Source organism: Myotis lucifugus, unplaced genomic scaffold (genome assembly GCF_000147115.1).
Source record: "Myotis lucifugus unplaced genomic scaffold, Myoluc2.0 scaffold_119, whole genome shotgun sequence".
NCBI lineage: Eukaryota > Metazoa > Chordata > Mammalia > Chiroptera > Vespertilionidae > Myotis > Myotis lucifugus.
In genome coordinates this window covers 1,002,010-1,021,653 of record NW_005871167.1, presented here as the reverse complement: position 1 = coordinate 1,021,653, position 19,644 = coordinate 1,002,010, and the positions used below count along the sequence as shown (strand labels likewise).

The 19,644-nt window shown below is 40.7% G+C and overlaps 1 protein-coding gene across 3 annotated transcripts in view; it reads right to left on the bottom strand.

The window, feature by feature from the left end:
* The window catches only part of LRIG3 (leucine rich repeats and immunoglobulin like domains 3), a 43,894-nt gene extending 27,459 nt beyond the window's left edge, over window positions 1–16,435 (bottom strand). For 2 of the 3 annotated variants that reach the window (XM_023757948.1, XM_023757949.1), the window contains exons 1-3: window positions 16,234–16,435; window positions 13,275–13,346; window positions 12,988–13,062 (exon numbers count right to left, since the gene is read on the bottom strand). In XM_023757948.1, coding sequence (XP_023613716.1) covers window positions 12,988–13,062; window positions 13,275–13,346; window positions 16,234–16,361 — 275 coding nt within the window. In that variant the 5' untranslated portion in view covers window positions 16,362–16,435. The remainder of the gene's footprint in view (window positions 1–12,987; window positions 13,063–13,274; window positions 13,347–16,233) is intronic. The other variant, XM_023757950.1, reaches the window with a different exon arrangement.
* Between the last annotated feature and the right edge of the window lie 3,209 nt (window positions 16,436–19,644).

The window sequence follows — 19,644 nt, the reverse complement described above, 5'->3', positions numbered from 1 at the left end:
ACAGCTGAGTTCCTCCTTATTTTCTGACTTTTTTATTATTATTTTTTACCATTCTTCTATCTCCAGAGATCTTAGGTTGTTTTGAAGTTCCCTTCTCCTTCCATCGGGTATCCTTCTCCCGTTCCTTCCGGACTCTGACTTCATTGTTAGAAACTTCCTCAAAAGTCTGGTGATCACTGGCTACCCGTTCATATTTAATAAAAAGCAGCACTGAAAAGCTTACTAAGGGCTGTGAGTAGAACGGACCTGCTGACTGTGAGTCTCAGTCATCTCCACGTCTTCCTGCTCAAATCCTGCAATTTCAAGTCTAGGGCCCGGGAGGGCTGACAGGAAAGTAAGCTGAGGGAGGGGGTGTCAGTACCATCAGTCCTCAGATTTTACCTCATTTCACTGGTTGCAGAATCGGCTGCCCTCAGCCCCACCCCTTGCCCAGCTGGGCCTGTGTCCCAAATTACTGAGATTTTCTGTTTCAGATCTCCAGAGAGTAAATTTCCAATCTTCTGTCTATACCAGGGGAGGGGCAGTCACTGGGCTTTGAATTTTAGAGGAGGAACCCGGAGGTCTTACTGCTTCTTATAAAAGAGGTTTAACCAATCCCCCATTTCTAGTCTTACTCTGCACCCCACCTTTACAGGTCTTGAGTTCCTGAACTATTCTGAGGTTCTGCAGCCAAAAATAAAATATAAAAAAATAAATGTTTGCTTCTTTTGGGATCCACTCCAGCTTCTCTCTGAAGTCAGGTACAGTTTGCCTGTTTGCTTGCAAAATTTTTGTGGCGTCTTTCATTTGAACTGTCTCCTATTTTCTCTTTGTTCCCATCAATGTGCAGTCCTTTAATTTCATTTTAAGGGAATTTAGGAAGTTGCGGAGTTAAATGAATGCATTCAGTCCACCATCTGTATTAAAAGGGGTAGAGAGTGAACAGTCAAGGGTAGGTGCCGCAGAATAATAGTATAATTCATCTAATAGATGACTCGTGATCCAAAACCTCTCAATGTGCTAAAATGATGGTCTAGAAGCAACCAGAGAAATTAAGCTGGGATAAGGCAGTGTTTTGGGTTTTAAATCCATCATTTTAAAAGGCCAATCTGAAAGCAATTTAATGAAAGTGACAACAGACTTGGGGATGTCAGCTGATGACAACTCAATATGAGACAATACTACAACATGGTCCATAAGATGCCAATAAAATCTTAAGCTTCATTAATTTCCAGTATTTGGGGCAAGAGTGATGATGGTCCAACCATATTCTGTATTAAGACCACAGCTCTAATATTTGTTCTGGGCGCAATATTTTACACTGCTAGACAAGGTGTATGTGGGGAAGACTTTAAAAATCTAGACCTACACTGGCCAGTACAACAGCCACTGCCTGTGTAAATTATTTAAGTTAAATTGAAAATTCAGCAACATTAGCCACATTTCCAGTGCTCAGTACCCATGTGGCCGCCCAGTGGCAGCACAGACACGGCATATTCCCATGATGGCTATTCCGAGCTACTGGAGAGCCCTGGCCTAGCCCCCAGCTCATACAGGAAATCGGAATTGGACTCTGAGCTGGGGAAAAGAAGGCTTTATGAGAACCTTATATTGTGAGCCTGGTTTTATAATGCAGAAATAGAAGGAAGTTGTTCTCTCCAGCACATAGAACTAGGACAATAGGTACAGGGGCCACAGAAGGGCAGAGCTCAACAAATAAAAAGTCCTAGCAATTAGAACTATTCACAGTGGAAGCGCTGCTCCCCAAGAAGTGAGCTTTTGTCCCTGGATGTGCTCAAGGGGAGGTTGGGTAACCTCTCTTTCAGAGGTTTCTCCCTGGAGAGAAACGTCTCTTCCAATTCTCAGTTACTAAGATTGAGTACAGACACTCAACACTAACAAAAAATGAGTTATGACCAGTTATATAATATAGCAAACTGTTTCTAATTCCTCTCTCCTTATTTTTGGATACATAAATGGGGATGGTGGTGAGGAATTGAAAGCAAAAAAAGACAGAAGAAGGAGAATAAAAGAAAGAGGGATTTACACAACAAACTGACTACTTTCCTGACATCTTTAAAGAACGATGCCCTCAGTTCCCGGGCCAATACCTTATGCAGGATTCCATGGCAATCAGTGACCAAGTTCAAAAAGCATCTTACTTTTTTTTTCTAAAAAATTATGCTTATTCTGATTCTATCCCATGTTTGTTTCGTTATGAAAACATTTGAAGCTGCTCATGCACTGTGAAACTGACAGTCCAAGAACGGATACCACGGTTACTCTATGCTGCGTGATACCTGCAGCATAAATATCACCTTCCTATTTCATTATGTCGTCTCCCTCACTCTACAGACTACTGTGTCTACTGGCTAAAGCTTAGTGAGAGAGGGAGACAGCCAGGCAGGTGATTTTAAGTACTAGAAAGGAGGTGCTTATATTTATAATTGCCTTTCCTTTCATGTTTTGAATTTAGTACTTAAGCAACTTCCAGCCAAAGAAAGAAGTCTTACTGGTTAGAGCCCCATTTCATTGTTTTAGTCTCTCTACCCAACTAGAGCTCCCAGCCTCTGGTCTAAGGAAGATAAGAGATAGCAGAGATACTAACGTAAGGAAGAGGAGGAGGAAAAGCAAAGAGGCTAGGATACAAACACATGTTGAATCTTGCCACCCCAGTCATGAAAAGCAACTAGCTATAGCTTTATTGTTTTGTCTCTCTTGGCAGAGCAAGCCTCATTCAGCTTAGAGAAGACTCTGGCAGAAGTTGTACTTGATACTTCAAAGCAGCGACCAAAAGGGCTAGCTAGCGTAAAGTTGGGGGAAGGGATGAGGAAATGGTGTAGGTTCAGGATAAGTATTATCATACAGGAGTACTTGTAGCATGCTACACTGCAGGGTCAAGTCAAGGGCCCAAGAACAATCACTGAATGAAGAAAGTTGCTTAATGGGTCACTATGTCAAATCTAATAATGTTGTTACCTTGGTAAAACAAAGTTGCATTAATGAAATTTTTAAGTGTGTAGGAACAGAAAGATTAATGGAATAGTTTCTTCTACAGTTAACTAGGTATATTAATTTGGACCGAGCTACCCATTTGGTCATTCGCCCAACAAACACGTACTCAAGTGTGTACCATCTGCCAGGTTCTGCACTAATGCCAGGGAGAAACCAAGGATAAAAACAAACATGATCTCAGCTTTTATGAATTTTCATTCTGGGGGGCGGGGGGGGGGGGCGGAAATAGACAATAAAGTCTCACAAACATGCAACTGAAAAATGTGACAGCATATATTATAAAGGAGATATGAAAATATATAAACCTAAGCCTGGCTTAAAAGGTGGGGGAGGGGGAGTTTTCTAGGCAGAGGGAAAAGCATGTGCAACAGGACCTGAGGCAGGAACAGGCTGGCACATTCCCAGGAGGAATGGATCCAGAGGAGGCTCAATGGGAAAAGAAGATTCGGATCATCCAGAGCACTGTATACCTCAAGGAAGATTTTGCTCCTGACCTAAGAGCAATGGGAAATTCCTGAAGGGTGAAAGAGCCATGGTCACAGATCTGTTTCAAAAACAATCATGCTAAATTGAGAATTCGAAAACCTCGCAAACTTATATTCTGGGGCGTAGTTTCAAGTAAACGTGAAGATAAACTTAGAGTCACAAACACACCTTTGTGTACAGTAAACTCTTTTATGTGCAAATCACATATAAACATGTTTAAAGTCCAATAAAAGAACACAACTTATCATATTAACATGTGCAAGTGTTTATTTTGTCAGACTTGAATTTCATGAGCTCATTTCCATAGAAGCACAGTAACGTCTGGCTTGTACTGGTGAAGTCTGCAGCGCCCTAATGCAATGTCCCTTCCACAGGAAGTCACTGGACCACTCATCCACGTGGGTAGAACATATATTTTGGGGTGAATTTTTTAGTTAAGTGATCAAATTCCATGGACTCATCTGTACCCAGATGTGGGTAAAGATGGGATATGGGTTATGTCCACTTAATCAGAACAACACTCCCCGATTCCCCAGAAACTTAAGCTCTAATTTTGACTAAAGCTGGTCCCCAATTGCCTTAATTAAAATGGCAAAATGGTAACCACTTTTCAAATATTGACTCACATAAATTTTGGTTTAAAAACAACTAATAAGACTTTGAGCTGTTCTGCAGAGATATAAAATCACTCAGTTACACCAGCATTGGAAAACGTGCTTATTAATGCTTGCCTTCCTTATATGCAGCTTTATCTCTGAGTTGTGAACTACTAAAATATCAATGTTTTAAAAGTTATAAATTGAGTTTGATTATTATTTCAATAAAGTCTGTGCCATGCAACCCATCAATAATCTTTTAAATCACTATCTCCCAAACTGATTTTTTTTTTCTTAGTCTGATTTTTGGAAGGAAAAGGGAAATGCATGCTTATGGATGAAACTGCCATTGACTATAGTACTGGGTTCGGTATCTAAGTAACAGAACACTGTTGATCAGATTTCTAACCAATAGTTCACATGGACCCTTTTCAGAAGTGAAGTCCATATGCAATGACCCCCCCCCCCCCCGCCCGCCATGGCCAATTTCCCTTTGTGGGAAAGAGATGTGGCCCTAACATACAGCAGGGCTCAGAGTTCCAAGGATGGATGGAGAACAGGTATTCGGTAAGGCATAAATAGCAAAGTCACGTTATCTATCTGTCTTCAGGGCACTTGATTCAGAAAATGAACATCATTTAATAACTACTTGAGAAAAAAGGAGAGGAGCAGATTCTGTACTTAACTGAAGTGTAATCATTGCATTCCCCTGCTATAAAAAGTCTGCAATAACTCCCCAAACCTGTAAAACACCTGAGCAAATCCGCACCAACTTACCCAAGTCTCCGTCCTCCCCTAGACCTCACACACCCTCACAGTCCACACTTACTGAAACCACAGCTCTGCGCTGGGGCAGCCCAAGCGTCTCCCTCTCCCAGGGCAGCACTGTCCTAGAGGTATCTCTTTATTGTCTCTCTTCCCCTGTTATCATGATTCAAAGTAGAGGCCAAGTCCGATTTTTCTTTGTTCCCAAGCACTTAGCACCTATTAGGCCTTGTTGTTGGGCAATATGAACAGCTCAAAATCTACCTTATAGCACACAAGCCCTTCCTTGTTCAGTTATTCACTATAACTGAAGGCTCGCCCAATTTTTAAAACGAGTTGAAGAACACAAAAGTTTCCCGAAAATTCACCCCAAATGCAAAGTTCTTTCTCCTCCCTTCTCTGTTTCTCTGTGCCAGGATAATGTTTCTAAATCCTCTCTTCTTCCTGTGACCCTCCTGTTCCAGAACCCACTTTGGCTCACTGCCTCTCGTCTTTGCTGCTCCGCCAAGCCCACTGCAGCTGTAACAGCAGCAGCTGCCGCTGCTCACTCTGCTCAGAGCCCTTTCCTGTACATCATGCCACCTGATCCTTCCCCGGAACCAGATGAGAGATGGAGAAACATCTTACACTGTTTTTACAGATAAACAAAGAAGAGTTAATTAACTCTGCCCGAAGCCAGACAGGTCATTAGTGTGAGACAAGACGAAAACCTGTGTGCCCCACTCCCAGCTCAGGTCTCTCGACTATTGCACAGGGGCCCATGGTAGCTCTCGTCCACTCACACTTACTGAGCCTCTCCTATGTGCCAGAGACTGGACGGGGCGTCTGAGGGGACTGAAAGCTCAGTAGGACATGAGTCCTACCCTTGGAATGACTCATGTGTGACAACTGCCAGTGGAGAACTACACATGTTGTACTTGTGGGAGTTTCAAAACCGAAGAATAAAAGTCACACCCTTCTCAGAATTCTACAATGCCACACAAATAAATTCCCAATACTCCCTACTCCCCGCCACCCAGGATTGTTCTTTATAAATCGCATCAGATCTTGGAGCAAAGTTTGACTCTCATGCTTCCCTGAGTCCCCAAAGCATCCCCAACACAGGAGGACATGAGGTGATGGAACCCCATCACACATGGCACTAGGTTCTAAAACCAATAGAGCAGGGGAAAACCAGCTATCATGAATATATCCTTAAAGATCCCTTAACATACTAGCAAATAATTTGTAGGCAGACATATTCTTTCTTTCTGTCTCAATGAGTCCCACATAGGGCCAGTTTTGTAATTTGGATTTTTAGTTCAGGACCTGATGATACAGTTCCCATGTGTGATGGGCAAAGGGGCTACAGAAAATCTGTATCTCTGAAGACCTAAGTCATGCTCAGTGGGTCAAGATATTCACTTAGAACAGAGGTGGAGAACCTTTTTTCTGCCAAGGGCCATTTGGATATTTATAACATCATTCGTGGGCCATACAAAATTATCAACTTAAAAATGAGCCTGCTGTATTTGGTCAAACATTTAATTAACTCATCCCTAATGCCTTGGCAGGGCCAGACCAAATGATTTCCTGGGCTTTATACGGCCCATGGGCCAGATGTTCCCCACCCCTGCCTTGGAACAATGAGAAATGGGAGAGGGGGTTTTTATTTCCCAAACACTTTCATTTCGCACACACTCCAGGGCATGTGCTCACTGGCTACAGTGGTGAGCTAAATCCTTACGCTACTTAAATTACTTCTCTTGTTCTTTTTCCTTTAATTATTATTGCTATTATTATAATCTTTTTTTTTTTTACCAAGCACACATAATTGAACATAAATTAAGTGGAACACAGGTATGCTTTGTCTCCACTGTAAATTTTTAGTCACTGGTATAGACCAAGTTTATAGGAGATCTGTTTGAATTATGCTAACTGCATGCGGCTGTTCTATAAATATTCCGTAATTCATATACTAATTAAGCACCAACTACATGCCATCCATCTACATTAAGTGCTGGGAAAAACAGGAGTGAGCCACAGAGGCCTCAAAGTATAGAAGGGGAGACAATTACAAACACAATCAAGATAGACAAGGCAAGAGGGCAGAGGAAACGAGGAGATGGCCCCCACCCCCAGGTGCCCCACAGGATGCCCTTCCCCACCTTCAGGCCAATTCAACTGTTACCTGCCAAGTGCGTCACTCCACGAGTCCCCACTTAAACCTGTCAACCCCCCCTCCCACCACACACTCTCCCACCTCCTTTCTGCTTTATTTTTCTCCCTGGCCCTTATCACCTTCTGGCCACATTTCTTATTTATTTTACTTCTTGTCTTTCTCTTTCCATGAGAGGGTCAGCTCCTGAGGGCAGAGATTTTTAGCTATTTTGTTCACTGTTGAATCTCAACCCCAAAACAAGTACCTAGCACGTAGTAGGATTTTGGTAAATATTCAAAAATGAGTCTTCCCGGACCACACTAAAGGGCAACTGCCGGAGCTCTCAATCCCTTGGTCCTCTTTCCTTTTGCTTCTTAGTCTTTATGAAGAAACTCAAGTTTTCTTTTAAAGTTTGTTTACTTGTTTATTTTTTCTCAACCCTCACGAGAATGGAAGCATCCTAATAAGAGGGACTCTGTCTGCTTTGTTCGCTGCTGTGCCCCCAGCACTAGAACAGAGCCTGGCACTGTTTATTTATTCCACAAATTTTAGTGGAATGAATGGTCATGATCATGGCTTATATTCACTGAGCATATGCCAGTGGGTTTTACCCTTCTCTCTCTCCAAATCCTCACAACCCTAGGAGGTGGGCATTATTATTTTCATTTCATAGATGGGGAAACACAGATAGATGGTAACTTGTCCACGGCCACAAACCAAGCAAAGGGAAGAGCCAGCAATTAATTCTGAGCCATCTGACTTGCACCTCACATTTAATCACCGTTCTATGGACATGGCCGGAGCTGCACTGTAGAAGAACAGTGCTGTCATCCCTCCTGGCCAACCTCGGTAGTTTCCTCCTCATCTGCCCCGATGTAACCACCCTCCTGCCTCCTCCAAGCCATTCTCCACACTAAAGCCAGAGTGACACTTTCAAAAAGCGAATCTGATCACCTCAATCTGCTTGCAATTCTCCAATGCCTTTCCATTGCTAGAGCACCCATTTTAGAGTCCCACCCATGAAGGTGATCATTTTTTGTAACAACTTCTTGGGAAGGATGACAAATGTCATCTCTGGAAAAGTAAGTATTACGAAGAAAGCAATGAACTTGGGAGAAATGCTCTACCTTTGAGATAAGAAATAATGAGAAAATGCTGATTTGATTATGATAAACTTGACTCTATCAGTAATTCCAAAAATATTTATGCAATTTCTGCTTAGAATCAGCCAGGCAGATGTGTCAAAATGGATATTCTTGGGCGCCACCCAAACCCATTAATTTAGAATCTCTAAGGATTCGGTCAGGACATCTATGTTTTTAACAGGTACTCTAGGTACCTCTTGGACATTCGCTCACCTAAACCTTTTCATCTCTAAGATAATAGGCAAGTATCTGCATGTTGAGCAATACCATATAAACCATCAATGTCAAGACTAAGGCTCAACTAGCTTTATTCAATGACCAATAGCTCCTCCCTTATTCAACAATAACATACACACACACACACACACACACAAATGTTATTGTTGAATTGTGCCTCATGGCAGCTCCTGTGTTGAGCGTCTGCCCCCTGGTGGTGTCAGTGTGCGCCATAGCAACCAGTATGCTAAGTGTCCTTCCGACTGTCTGGTCACTATGACGACACTGACCACCAGGGGGCAGACGCTCAGCACAGGAGCTGCCCCGAGGCACAATGGCCAGTTACAAAAAAACAGCACGGTGGACCTGGTGCCCACAAACCAACACTCGGCTTCCCCCAAGTGGGACACAGGCCCGCCACCACCCTAGAGTGACAGCCCACCAAATCACAGCCAATGCTGCCAAGACCCCATAGCCCAGCCCAGCCCAGCCCAGAAATGGTGGCTGTGGGAGCTGGGTAATGACATCACACAGCAATGCCTGGCTTCCTCTCCCTAGCGACTAGCATCCTTGGAGTTTCTTCAGCCCAGGAACACAACTTGCTTTATAGCCAAGTGCAAACATTTTACACTTTAACCAAATGTCTGTGAAGCATTTTCCCGTGCCTCACCTCATTTGATCCTCACAGAAGTCCTGGAGTAGGAAGATAGGAGACTCGGTAAAACCCTATTTTCATTAGCCGGAAAACAGGGATTTAGAAAGTTTAGAAACTTGACCCGACTGAAAAGAAGTAAGAAGTGGTGGACCTTGAAAATGACTTCAGGTTTTCTCACTGCGCAGAATATAGTCAAACACTGCTGCAGTTAAATATTTTACCCTTTGTTCTCCCTGCGTGATCTACAATAATTATCTGCTTCATGCTAATATTTACTGCTGTGTTGCTGACAATTACCTGAAAGAGAAGTTGGGGTGCTTCACTGGGCTGGAAAAAGTTTAGCCAAATCAGAAAAACCAGGTCTAACTAAGCAAATGTATTCTACATATATGGCTAAGTTGACTCGCGCATTGCGCCATACATATAAAGCTCTCACTGGCACCAATTGCGCGCTTGTGTTTCCATCTGTCATTGTCGATCTTGAACTTGGTCGACACTTCTATTATAGAGAAAGGGCAAATAGCAATACTGAAGTATTTCTTCTAATTGATTTCCTTTCAATGTGCACAAAACCATGCACTGTGCCACTAGTGCTATATAAATCACAGATTCAAATAAGACCCAACCCAAGTCACAAGTTTCAAGTGCCCATTGCTTGAGCAGCCCACGCACATCATAGGAAGCCAAATCTATCACATCCGTGAGCACAACTCACTTATGCCAGGTCAACAGTCTTACTACAAAATATGTTCATTCCAAATATCTCTTTTCCTAAAACATACCATCCTGCCATGGGTGGGAAATAACTGTGAGAGAAAAATAAACAAAAAACACAAATCATGTTTTGCTCTTAGAATGCCAGTTGACTTCTGAGCTAGTACTGGGTGGGATTCAAAGAAAAGCAAGTCTGTTCAGGCCTTTTATATTCTGAAAAATCCCTAGAAATGTTAGAATGAGGTTTCTTAATGAGCAGATTCAATGCTCACCCAATGGCCAACCTAAGACAAATGCCAAGTTTCCCTGACATCGGGACTGGTCCCTAAATAAACTCATCCCTGGACATGGGGTGCCATCTGACCCAATATTAGCTCCTGGCTCCTGGAGAGGAAAAGCATTTTACCAGATATGGTCTTCTCTACTCTTCTCTGTGTCAGCCCCTCGAGCTGGGAGGGGTCCCCACTGCACAGAGCAGCAGGAGTACAGAGCACTGACACCAAATCTCATGCTCAAGACTCCCAACTAATTTTTCCCTTTCTTTGATATGTTTAAAATTATTGAACTTGTGTAAATTACCTGGAAAAATGATTTCCTACACATATTGTTAAAAAAAAAAAATCTTGACAGAAGAGAAGTCAAATAATCCTGAGAACTACTTTAAAAGATGTGGGGTTTAACTGATCTACAGTTATTTTGCTTCTAAGGCAGTGGTTCTCTACAGCAAGTTTCTAATCTGACTCATGTTATGTGGTTCAACAATTTTTTTTTTATTTCAGAAATGGGTAAGTATTGACTTTTAGCTCTGATTACTTTCAAGTGCTTCTATATTAAAAAAGCACACACACAGACACACACACACACACACACACAAGTTCTACCCTACACAAGACAAGGCAGAAAGTTATAGTGCTTTAGAAACAATGATTGTGTACTGCAATAGCCAAAGAAGCCTACAAGAAAAAACAAAACATTTGTAGAAGAAAACAGGCAGAGAAGTGAAATTTTCAAGATATTTCATAGGTATAAAAACAATTTTTCAGCATCCATATTGAATTAGCAGCCCACCACATAAATTACTTTTCACAGATTCTATGTGATCTAGGTAATAGAAAGGATCTATCACTATATAGATCAGTGGTTCTCAACCTTCTGGTCCTTTAAATACAGTTCCTCATGTTGTGACCCAACCATAAAATTATTTTTGTTGCTACTTCATAACTGTAATGTTGCTACTGTTATGAATCATAATGTAAATATCTGATATGCAGGATGGTCTTAGGTGACCCCTGTGAAAGGGTCGTTCGACCGCCAAAGGGGTCGCGACCCACAGGTTGAGAACCGCTGATATAGATGAATAAAGCAATCCCTGGTTAGATGTACTGCAACAACTTGAGGGGAAAGTGAGATTATTCAAGTTCTAAAAAGACTGGAACTCAGCACTCACTAAAGTGAAACACAAACAAAATATGAAGATGACTTCAAATTCAGAAGGTTTCTAAATTTCCATATTTTATTTCAGTTTTCTAATTACAAATGATAGCTACAAAGTGCGAAATCACTAGGTTATTTATTCCCAATAGAACTTTCTAATTCCCTTACCAGTTCTTATGCTTTTAACTCTGTAGCAAGCCAAAGAGAAGACTTTCCCCCCCCCCGACCCCAAATTCTGAAACTCCACTGTGAATGCTCTCAGCCATGAAGCATGCACTGACCCCCACCCCCCAGGGCTCTCTTGAACATGCTGACAGAATCTGCCAATACACAGGGACCAGGACAGAAGGGTGACGTGGCATTCCCTGAGATTTAAAAAGGCCCCTGTGGTCAAAGGAGAATAGCTAAAGATGTTAAAGACACCAAAGCCAGGGCTTCATTTAGACTCTAAAACTTTAAGCAATTGTGAAAGACAGAAAGCAGGTATTAATGCTAGCATCAAAATATTTTTTAAATTCGGTGTTTATTTGTCAAATATCAACTGCTTTTTCTTTCATTCCTTTCTGTTTCTGATCTTTGGAAAAACCACATCAGTATCAAATGTCACTTAGCTCTTATTCAAACAGAGGAAAGCAGACACAGCGGCTGCACCAGTGACTTAGCTGACCTGGGCCCCAAGTAAAAACAAACCTCTATAAATCACCAGATGTAAGCAATCGGGTAGTGATCACTTTAATTAATTGAACAGCTTTCCTGAAATTTACTGTATAATTTCGACCCTCCCAACACCTTTCCCAGCAGCACCTAACAATGGTGTTATTTTCTTCGGTTGTTTAAAGGAGAAAAACATTTTTAACTTCAGTGGATTAAATATTATTTTTAAATTATTCAAGATTACGATGGTAAACTACTTAATTTTAGAAATTAAATCATTCACATTCTAAATGCTGCCTTTAAATGCCCAAGTCAAAATTATTCCAAAATATCTTCAATGCATGAATATGTTATCCACCTTAAACGTACGGAAAAGCTAACACCATTTTAATTTTATTTGAAAACTTGAATTTGCAAAATAATGTGCAATGGTATTTCTAACTTCAATCACATTAATTTATCTGGATAAAAGTTCCTATTTTGATTGGATGTTTCTGAACCTTGATTTCCACCGCGGGCACCACACTTAAAAGAGGATACTCCAGTGCCTTATTAAAAACTCCCATTTCTCCTCACAAAACAACTCCAATGATTCTCCACTAGCAGCTAAGTAATAATACCTAACCCACAGGTCCCATGCCAACCATTAAGCAATACCAGAGGTAAAGTCCCAGTCAACAGAATATAATCAAATACATGTCTCTATGGGGTGCAGGCGGCTCCCCTGAATTTTGGAGGCCAGTTCAGCAATGAGTGAAGTGTAAAGTGTGTTGTTACAATGATACTTCAAATTTAGCAGAGAGAGACTGGGGCTGAAAAACAAGTCAACAGTTTTAAACACCTCATCACCCACTGAAGGGAGTATTCTTACTTTGCTTCTAAGGCAGTGATTCTCAACCTTCTGGCCCTTTAAATACAGTTCCTCATGTTGTGACCCAACCATAAAATTATTTTCGTTGCTACTTCATAACTGTAATGTTGCTACTGTTATGAACCGTAATATAAATATCTGATATGCAGGATGGTCTTAGGCGACCCCTGTGAAAGGGTCGTTCGACCGCCAAAGGGGTCGCGACCCACAGGTTGAGAACCGCTGTTCTAAGGTCTTTACTCCAGCTCATATCCAACTGCTTTGCTACCCATAGTCCCTGCAGACATACATACGAAATCCTGCTAACATTCACTTACAGGGAGAGAAGTGTAATATTTGCTGAGACAGGTCCTAGATTTGGAATGGTCTCCAATTCATTGTTGTTCAGTTTCCTATAAACGCCCCCAAAAAAAGAAAAAAGAAAGAAAGCTGATTAGGTCATCTGTCATTCATAGAGACAAAACTCTGTAAAATTATTTAAAATTATTGTTAACTCAAGTTAGCAGTTTTAAATAATTTATTGCAATCCAAATGTTTTCACAGTTAAGTAATGTGATGGGTAGTGTTTTATTCAAATGTCAAACAGAAGATAACTAAGACTCACACTTCTCGAAGGCTTTGAAGGTGGCTCGTGGAACTTGCCTTGATGACAGACAATCTGTTGTGACTTAAGTCCCTATGAGAAAACACAAATAAAATGATAAGTCGTTTAAAAAATCACTAATAGCACTTAATGATGTACAAGACAGAATGGATCTGTGAAATATCTCTATCAACACTGGTGGTGACATAAGACATAATTGGCCCATCCTGACCATAAACTAGATGGTAACCAAAATGCCAAACTCCAAAAACACCAACTCTGAGGACAGAATTAGTTTAGGAGGCTGGCAGATTCCAACGCTTTAAGCCCACAAGTGTTTTAGGAGATGTGTTTTGGCACAGGGTGAACAGGCCTTTTGTGAGCTGGCTGTTTTGCTTCACCTTCCCCATCCCCTACCATCTCCTCACTTCCAACGTGATATGATGAAGTCATGGCTTAAGAAAAGTGGCTAATTAGGCAGGTTGCCGAAACTAAAACCTCTAAAGAAATCTTTTTATTTTATTATCATAAATTTAAACATCAAGTGTCTTATTATAGTCCAACAAAGTAGAAATTGCTTTTCACACATTTATTTATCTGGGCTAAGGCAACAAATTATTTAAAGTATCATTTTGTGGTGTGTGTGTGTGTGTGTGTGTGTGTGTGTTTGCATGCGTGCACACTCGAATGCTGAGGGTAGAAAACAACCTAAACCCTATGCTCTCCTGAATTCCCCAAATCTCAGTACAGTGGGGCCTTGACTTACGAGTTTAATTCGTTCCGAGACCGAGCTCCTTAAGGAGCTCGTTAACTCAAATTACTCTATCAACTCAATGCAAAAAATCGGCGGAGAGACAGCTGGTATCTCAAAAAACTCGTTAGTCAGGACACTTGTAAGTCAAGGCCCCACTGTATCTGGTAATATATTGTGTAATTTAAACCACATTAGCCACCTAACAAAGTTAAGCAGAATGTACAGAAGGCTGTGATCACATTTCTTTTCAATCATTAAAATAACTCTGCTTTCTTACCCAAAGATTCAGTCTAACTTGACCTAACAATTTCCATTGGACATTATTCTTTTTTAAAAGAAGCAACACAAAACTTCTACATACACAATACTCTAGGCTAGGAAGTCGTCACAGCATTTAAGATTCAAGCTGTGATTTTTAAACCTGCCAAATATTTGGTTATCTTCCCTATATTTGTCAACACATTGAATACGTGCCCTCAAAATGGTGCGATGAAAATAAAATGGCTGAACAGCCATTGAAAACCAGGCTAACAACAATATGGTGTAAAGCTCTCCCGCTGAAAAAGGTTAACCAGCCCTAACTAAATTAATTCTTTCGGTGTTTAAAGAGAAAGATTTTTAAATAACCAAAGTTTCAAATAACCAAAGTTGATTGGAGAAAAAGCATGAACCATTTGTTCTATGCTCAAGCATGCCCCCCTCAAAAGAAAAAGGCAGAGAAACACAGTGTTACTCAGTGCCCATCCATTAGTTAACAATTAGAAATCAGAGAGCCCTTTCAGCCTTTGAATTTCTGTTTTGAGAATAAACCTGGATTTCTCCATTTCACACACACACAAAAATCTGCAAAGGTTTTTTTTATTTGAAACATGTTTGCCTAAAGACCTACCAGACAGTAACAGACATGAGCAGATTTGTTCTGGTAGAGTTATAACATGAAAAAAAAAACCTGGCACAGTCTTTCAACTATAAAAATCCTGCAATTACAACCACTGCTGTGCATGCTCACCACGCTGGAGCCAGACACTTTCCCTCACAGCCCCAGCTCAGGTCCATCTGGAGTTCATCAAGGAAACCGTGAGCCCAGCAACTCACGTTAGGATTCAAACAAAACCTGTGTGCTTTTAGCACCACAGACAGTCACAGATTTCCCACAGGGTTCAGAAACCAACCAAGGAAAAGAGTCCTTCACCTGGGAGGTAGCCTGAATCAACAGAAAGTCTCACTTGGACCCACTTAACTAAACATTGAACCGGCAAAAAACTGCCTCCCCTATTGTTTCAAGTTTTTTTGTTTTGTTTTGTTTGTTTAAGGAGGAACCAATCTGGCATTTACATTTAACACAGGTGATTTTCTTTTTAATTAGAAGAACTAAAACCATACTCTGCACTTCAGTTTAAGGATTATTCCACAAGGCAATCCTGTGAGGAAAGAGATGGAGTGCCTAGCATTTTTCCCAACCAGTAATGGGATGAGAGGTCCAACAAAAGGCCTTTAAATGGAGAAACTGCCTCCAGAGAACAGTGCACATGCTGGCGGGACCGCTCACTTCTGATTCAGAAGCAAGAGCTGGTAACCTTAACTATTTCAGTTATTGCAACACTTCCACTCCTGAATTCTGTGTGCTACTATTAAAACCACATTCTATGTGGGAGAAAAAAAGACACCCCTTCAGTGGCTTTTACTGCTAGATACTTAAAGCCATGAAACTTTTAATGCACCTAAATTTAGACTTAATTCAGTTTATGTTTCAGAAATGCTTATTTTCCAGTTAAAGGATGTCACATTTTCCTAAATTTTCCTTATATTGTTTTTATAGCTAGACCATTACAAACAAATTCCAGTTGTACAATGTCCATGTTTGTTAAAACCCGTAAGAACATTCAGTAAGGAAGGGAGATTCGTTTTTAGATTCCCATTAGTGAACATCTTCACCAAGAAACTTTTTTTTAAGAAAAAGAAACCATTTCTATTATATTTAGGGACGTATCTTTTTAAATGTTTAACAATTTTTTTGAATTTTTTTAAAATTTATATTTCAATTATCATTTACATTCAAGATTATTTTTTGTTGGTTTCAGGTGTACAGCTACACATAGTGGTTAGACAACCATATACTTTACAAAGTGTTACCAAGAAACCTTAAAAAAAATACACAAAAAAACTTTTGGTAGTGAGGTTAATAAAAGGAAAAGGTGGTCAGGCGGGGAGGTATTAACTATTTACCCAGAACTCAGCTGGCCAAATACTTGAAAATCAAACTCTACTTGGTAGAGACAATCTTCCTGAATATTAGCAAGCGCATAGATATATATGAAAATAATTAATTTACAACAATTGGTTCCAGCTATCATTTTCTTCCTTTCAGCATTTGGCAATCTGACTTCCAAGTCAAATTTTAAAATGCAAATCCAGCACAGCTTCTTAATCAATCCCACTGGGGCCCGCAGAGCTGCTAATTCAGCAGAAATCTGGAAAGCTGAAAAACAAAAAGCCAGGCTGTAGCTGTTTTAAGACACTGATCCAGAGTGACTCATAAATCAGCCTGCTATGTTCAAGTTTTAGTCTGGAAAATACAGAAAAACAGCTGCGAAAACCATAAGGACTATTACCCCCACCCCAGCCCTAATTCTGATACCAACCAAAGGATTTGTAACAGGCGGACACTAAGGAAATCCCACCAGCTGAAAGAAGTCCCCTTCGGACTCTTTTCCCCTGAGCCCTACTAACTCAAACATCTCTACGCGTACAATAAATAATTTTGAAATTCCAGCGAAATTTTAATAATACTTGAAGCTCTCAATGGCAATTGAGCAACTTTCCCCTCTTTGGCTAAGTAACATATTTCTAACAAGTGCTCTTCTTTAGGTTCAGGACTCTGTGAGCACAACTCCAGATGTAAACGCAAGAATGCCTTTTAAGGCAGTTAGTTGTAAGCAACCTTCAAATAGTTACTGTTTTAAGAGCCACTTCCACTAAAATATTAGAAGTTACTTTTTGAAAGAACTAACGGCAGCATTATTATGTTACAGCTCAAACTATTCAACTTTTCACACATGAGGTTCCTATGGCAATAAATTACAACTGAATAACGTGAAAAAATAAATAATTATAACAAACAGAAAGACTGATTTTTTTTAAACTTGCTAATTCAACGAAAAAAAGGGAGGACACTAAACTTTTTCTGAAGAGTGCTCCCATAAGCTAGTCCTGAGGCCAACTTTCATTACTTTAATTACCTAAGGAAAGGAAGTTAAGATACGGAAGAACAATATGCATTTTTCTACTTATGTCTAAACTCTGAAACAATCTACTTAAAAGCCTTTCTCATTATGTAAAATTTAAGAAGCAGCTTTCTTATGCCTCCTGTTGCCAACACCAAGTAACAGAGAAGTTAAAGCTCCATTTCTTGGGTTTTTCTTCTCCTTTCAAAGGTGGAGAGAGGAGACCTGCAGAGCTTTAAGCACAAACAAAAGGAACATTTACAATAAAGAATTTAGACCACATGGTTCGGTGACAACTACAAAGTTGGTTAAAAGTCACACAAGTACAAGAATGACAGAGCTGTCCAATGAGTGATCACAGTGGGGCTTCTGACAACAGACCTGGTGCTTATTTATACAAGTGGAACTTATTTTCACATACATTTAAGGAATGTGGACTTGTATTGAGACAATTTACTGCTGGCGGAAATGTAATTAAAGATTGTGCTAACCAAATAAACTGTAATTTGTTTTTAGTGTGCCACCAAATTATCTGCAAAACAAAATCCTAATTAGGTCAGCTACTTTTAAGATAATGTTTAAATAGGGACCAAGCCCCTTTTGGTTGAACTCAACTTCTAATCAAGAGCAATACAGTTATTTTTTAAAAGACATCCAAATTCACAAAAATATAATATTGAGGGGTATGAGGCCTCTTGATATTGAGAAACTATTGAATATAAATTAGATTTGTGAAAGATCCAAGCCTTTCCAAACACAGCCCAGGAAGCACTACTATATTCATTTTCTTTTTCTCATCCCTCTGTTATTCGTAGGTGTTCACCTCCAGTCAGTTCCATATGTTGTCAATAGAGCCATTCACATTTCATGAATAAGGCAGCATGACCTCCACAAGAGGCAATTGAGCAGAATTAGCCACAACTAATTGAAAGTCTTCCTGCTTTGGGTTAAAGCCTTTATCTCCATCTTCAATTGTAATAAAAACTACTAAATAAGACATCCCGTGATAAGAGATTAAATATCAATGTAAAACTCTCCAGTTCTACTTTTTTATTAAACCAAGGTTTGCTAACACACAAAGAATATTTTGATGGCCAACAATTCTACAATTCAAAAATAAATATTCTGACTGGCACAATGATTTAAAAACAATTTCCTTCTACCATTATTATTAGTAGTAGTAGTATTATCATTATGACATTAGGATCGTTTACTAGAATTGTTTAGGAATTTCCATTGCAATTCTGCTAGGCCCAAATCTATTAAGTATAGACTGTACTTTTACTTCTTTGAAACAGTAACTTTTTTATTTTTAAAGCACAACTTTTGACTGTTTACATGTTACAGGAGTCCTCCCATTTCAACAAAACTAAGGTTGGGAGAGAATAAAGACATGACATTTGGAAAGAATCAGCCTTTCCAACTAAACTACATTTTTTTCCTTGTTCTTGCACGCAGTTGGCAGTGATTTCAGGTTTTCTGACTTCACAGCTAGCATCCAAAAACTTGCATAATAGCACTCAGCACTCTCTCCTAAACCGTCTGGGCGTGCTGAGCAGCCACAGAAATCACGCCCTTGGTTCTCCAAACCAGTTCCTTCCCTTCCAGATCTACTGATCGGCCTTGCCAACTTCCCACCGGAACGAAGATGTTGCGATCTGGTCTAGGAGGGGGGTTTATGGAGCACCGGAGAACGAACCACAAAAGAATGTCCATCTACCACAGCTTGGACAGTGCCCCAACTCTAGAGAGAGGGCTTCCTACATGAAAGGAGCACATTCAATACTGGTGGGGTACAGGGAAGGGGCCTGACACAGTTAGAAACTATAGCTGAACCCCAGGATCTTACACACGCACAGGGGGAACTGAGAACTCCCATAGTCCGCAGGTGGCCACCTCTCCCGGACAGGCAGGGGCGCGCATTGGAAGCCCCTGGGGAAGCTCCAGGCGCAGGAAGTTGACTCTACCCCCAGAGTTATCAGTGGCTCCCTCCCCTCGCCCAAGTGAGGCTAGACGGGTGCGCCTAGGACCCCCCTCTCCCCCCCTCCCACCCTGCGCAGCCCGCAAGGCGCATGGGAAAGGAGACCGAGATCGCGGTGGCCCCTATCAAACCGCTCCGAGAGCATTTGAGGCTTTGTACAAGCTAATTTAACTATTAGAGAGGGAAAGAGCAAGCAGGCGCGTCATGTCTGGAGACGACGACTCAGATTATGTCAGAGACAGGAGCAACTTGTCATAGGAGCTTCTCCTCTTCTGGGCCACTCTTGAGAACCAATTCCACTTGCAATATGGAGGACTGGTAGACTATATATCACTGCATCTGTATATCAAACACTCCATTTCAAAATCTCCTACTGAACGGATAGTTGTAATTCATGACATTGTGTTCAAATATTGTACCTCATGCCAGTTC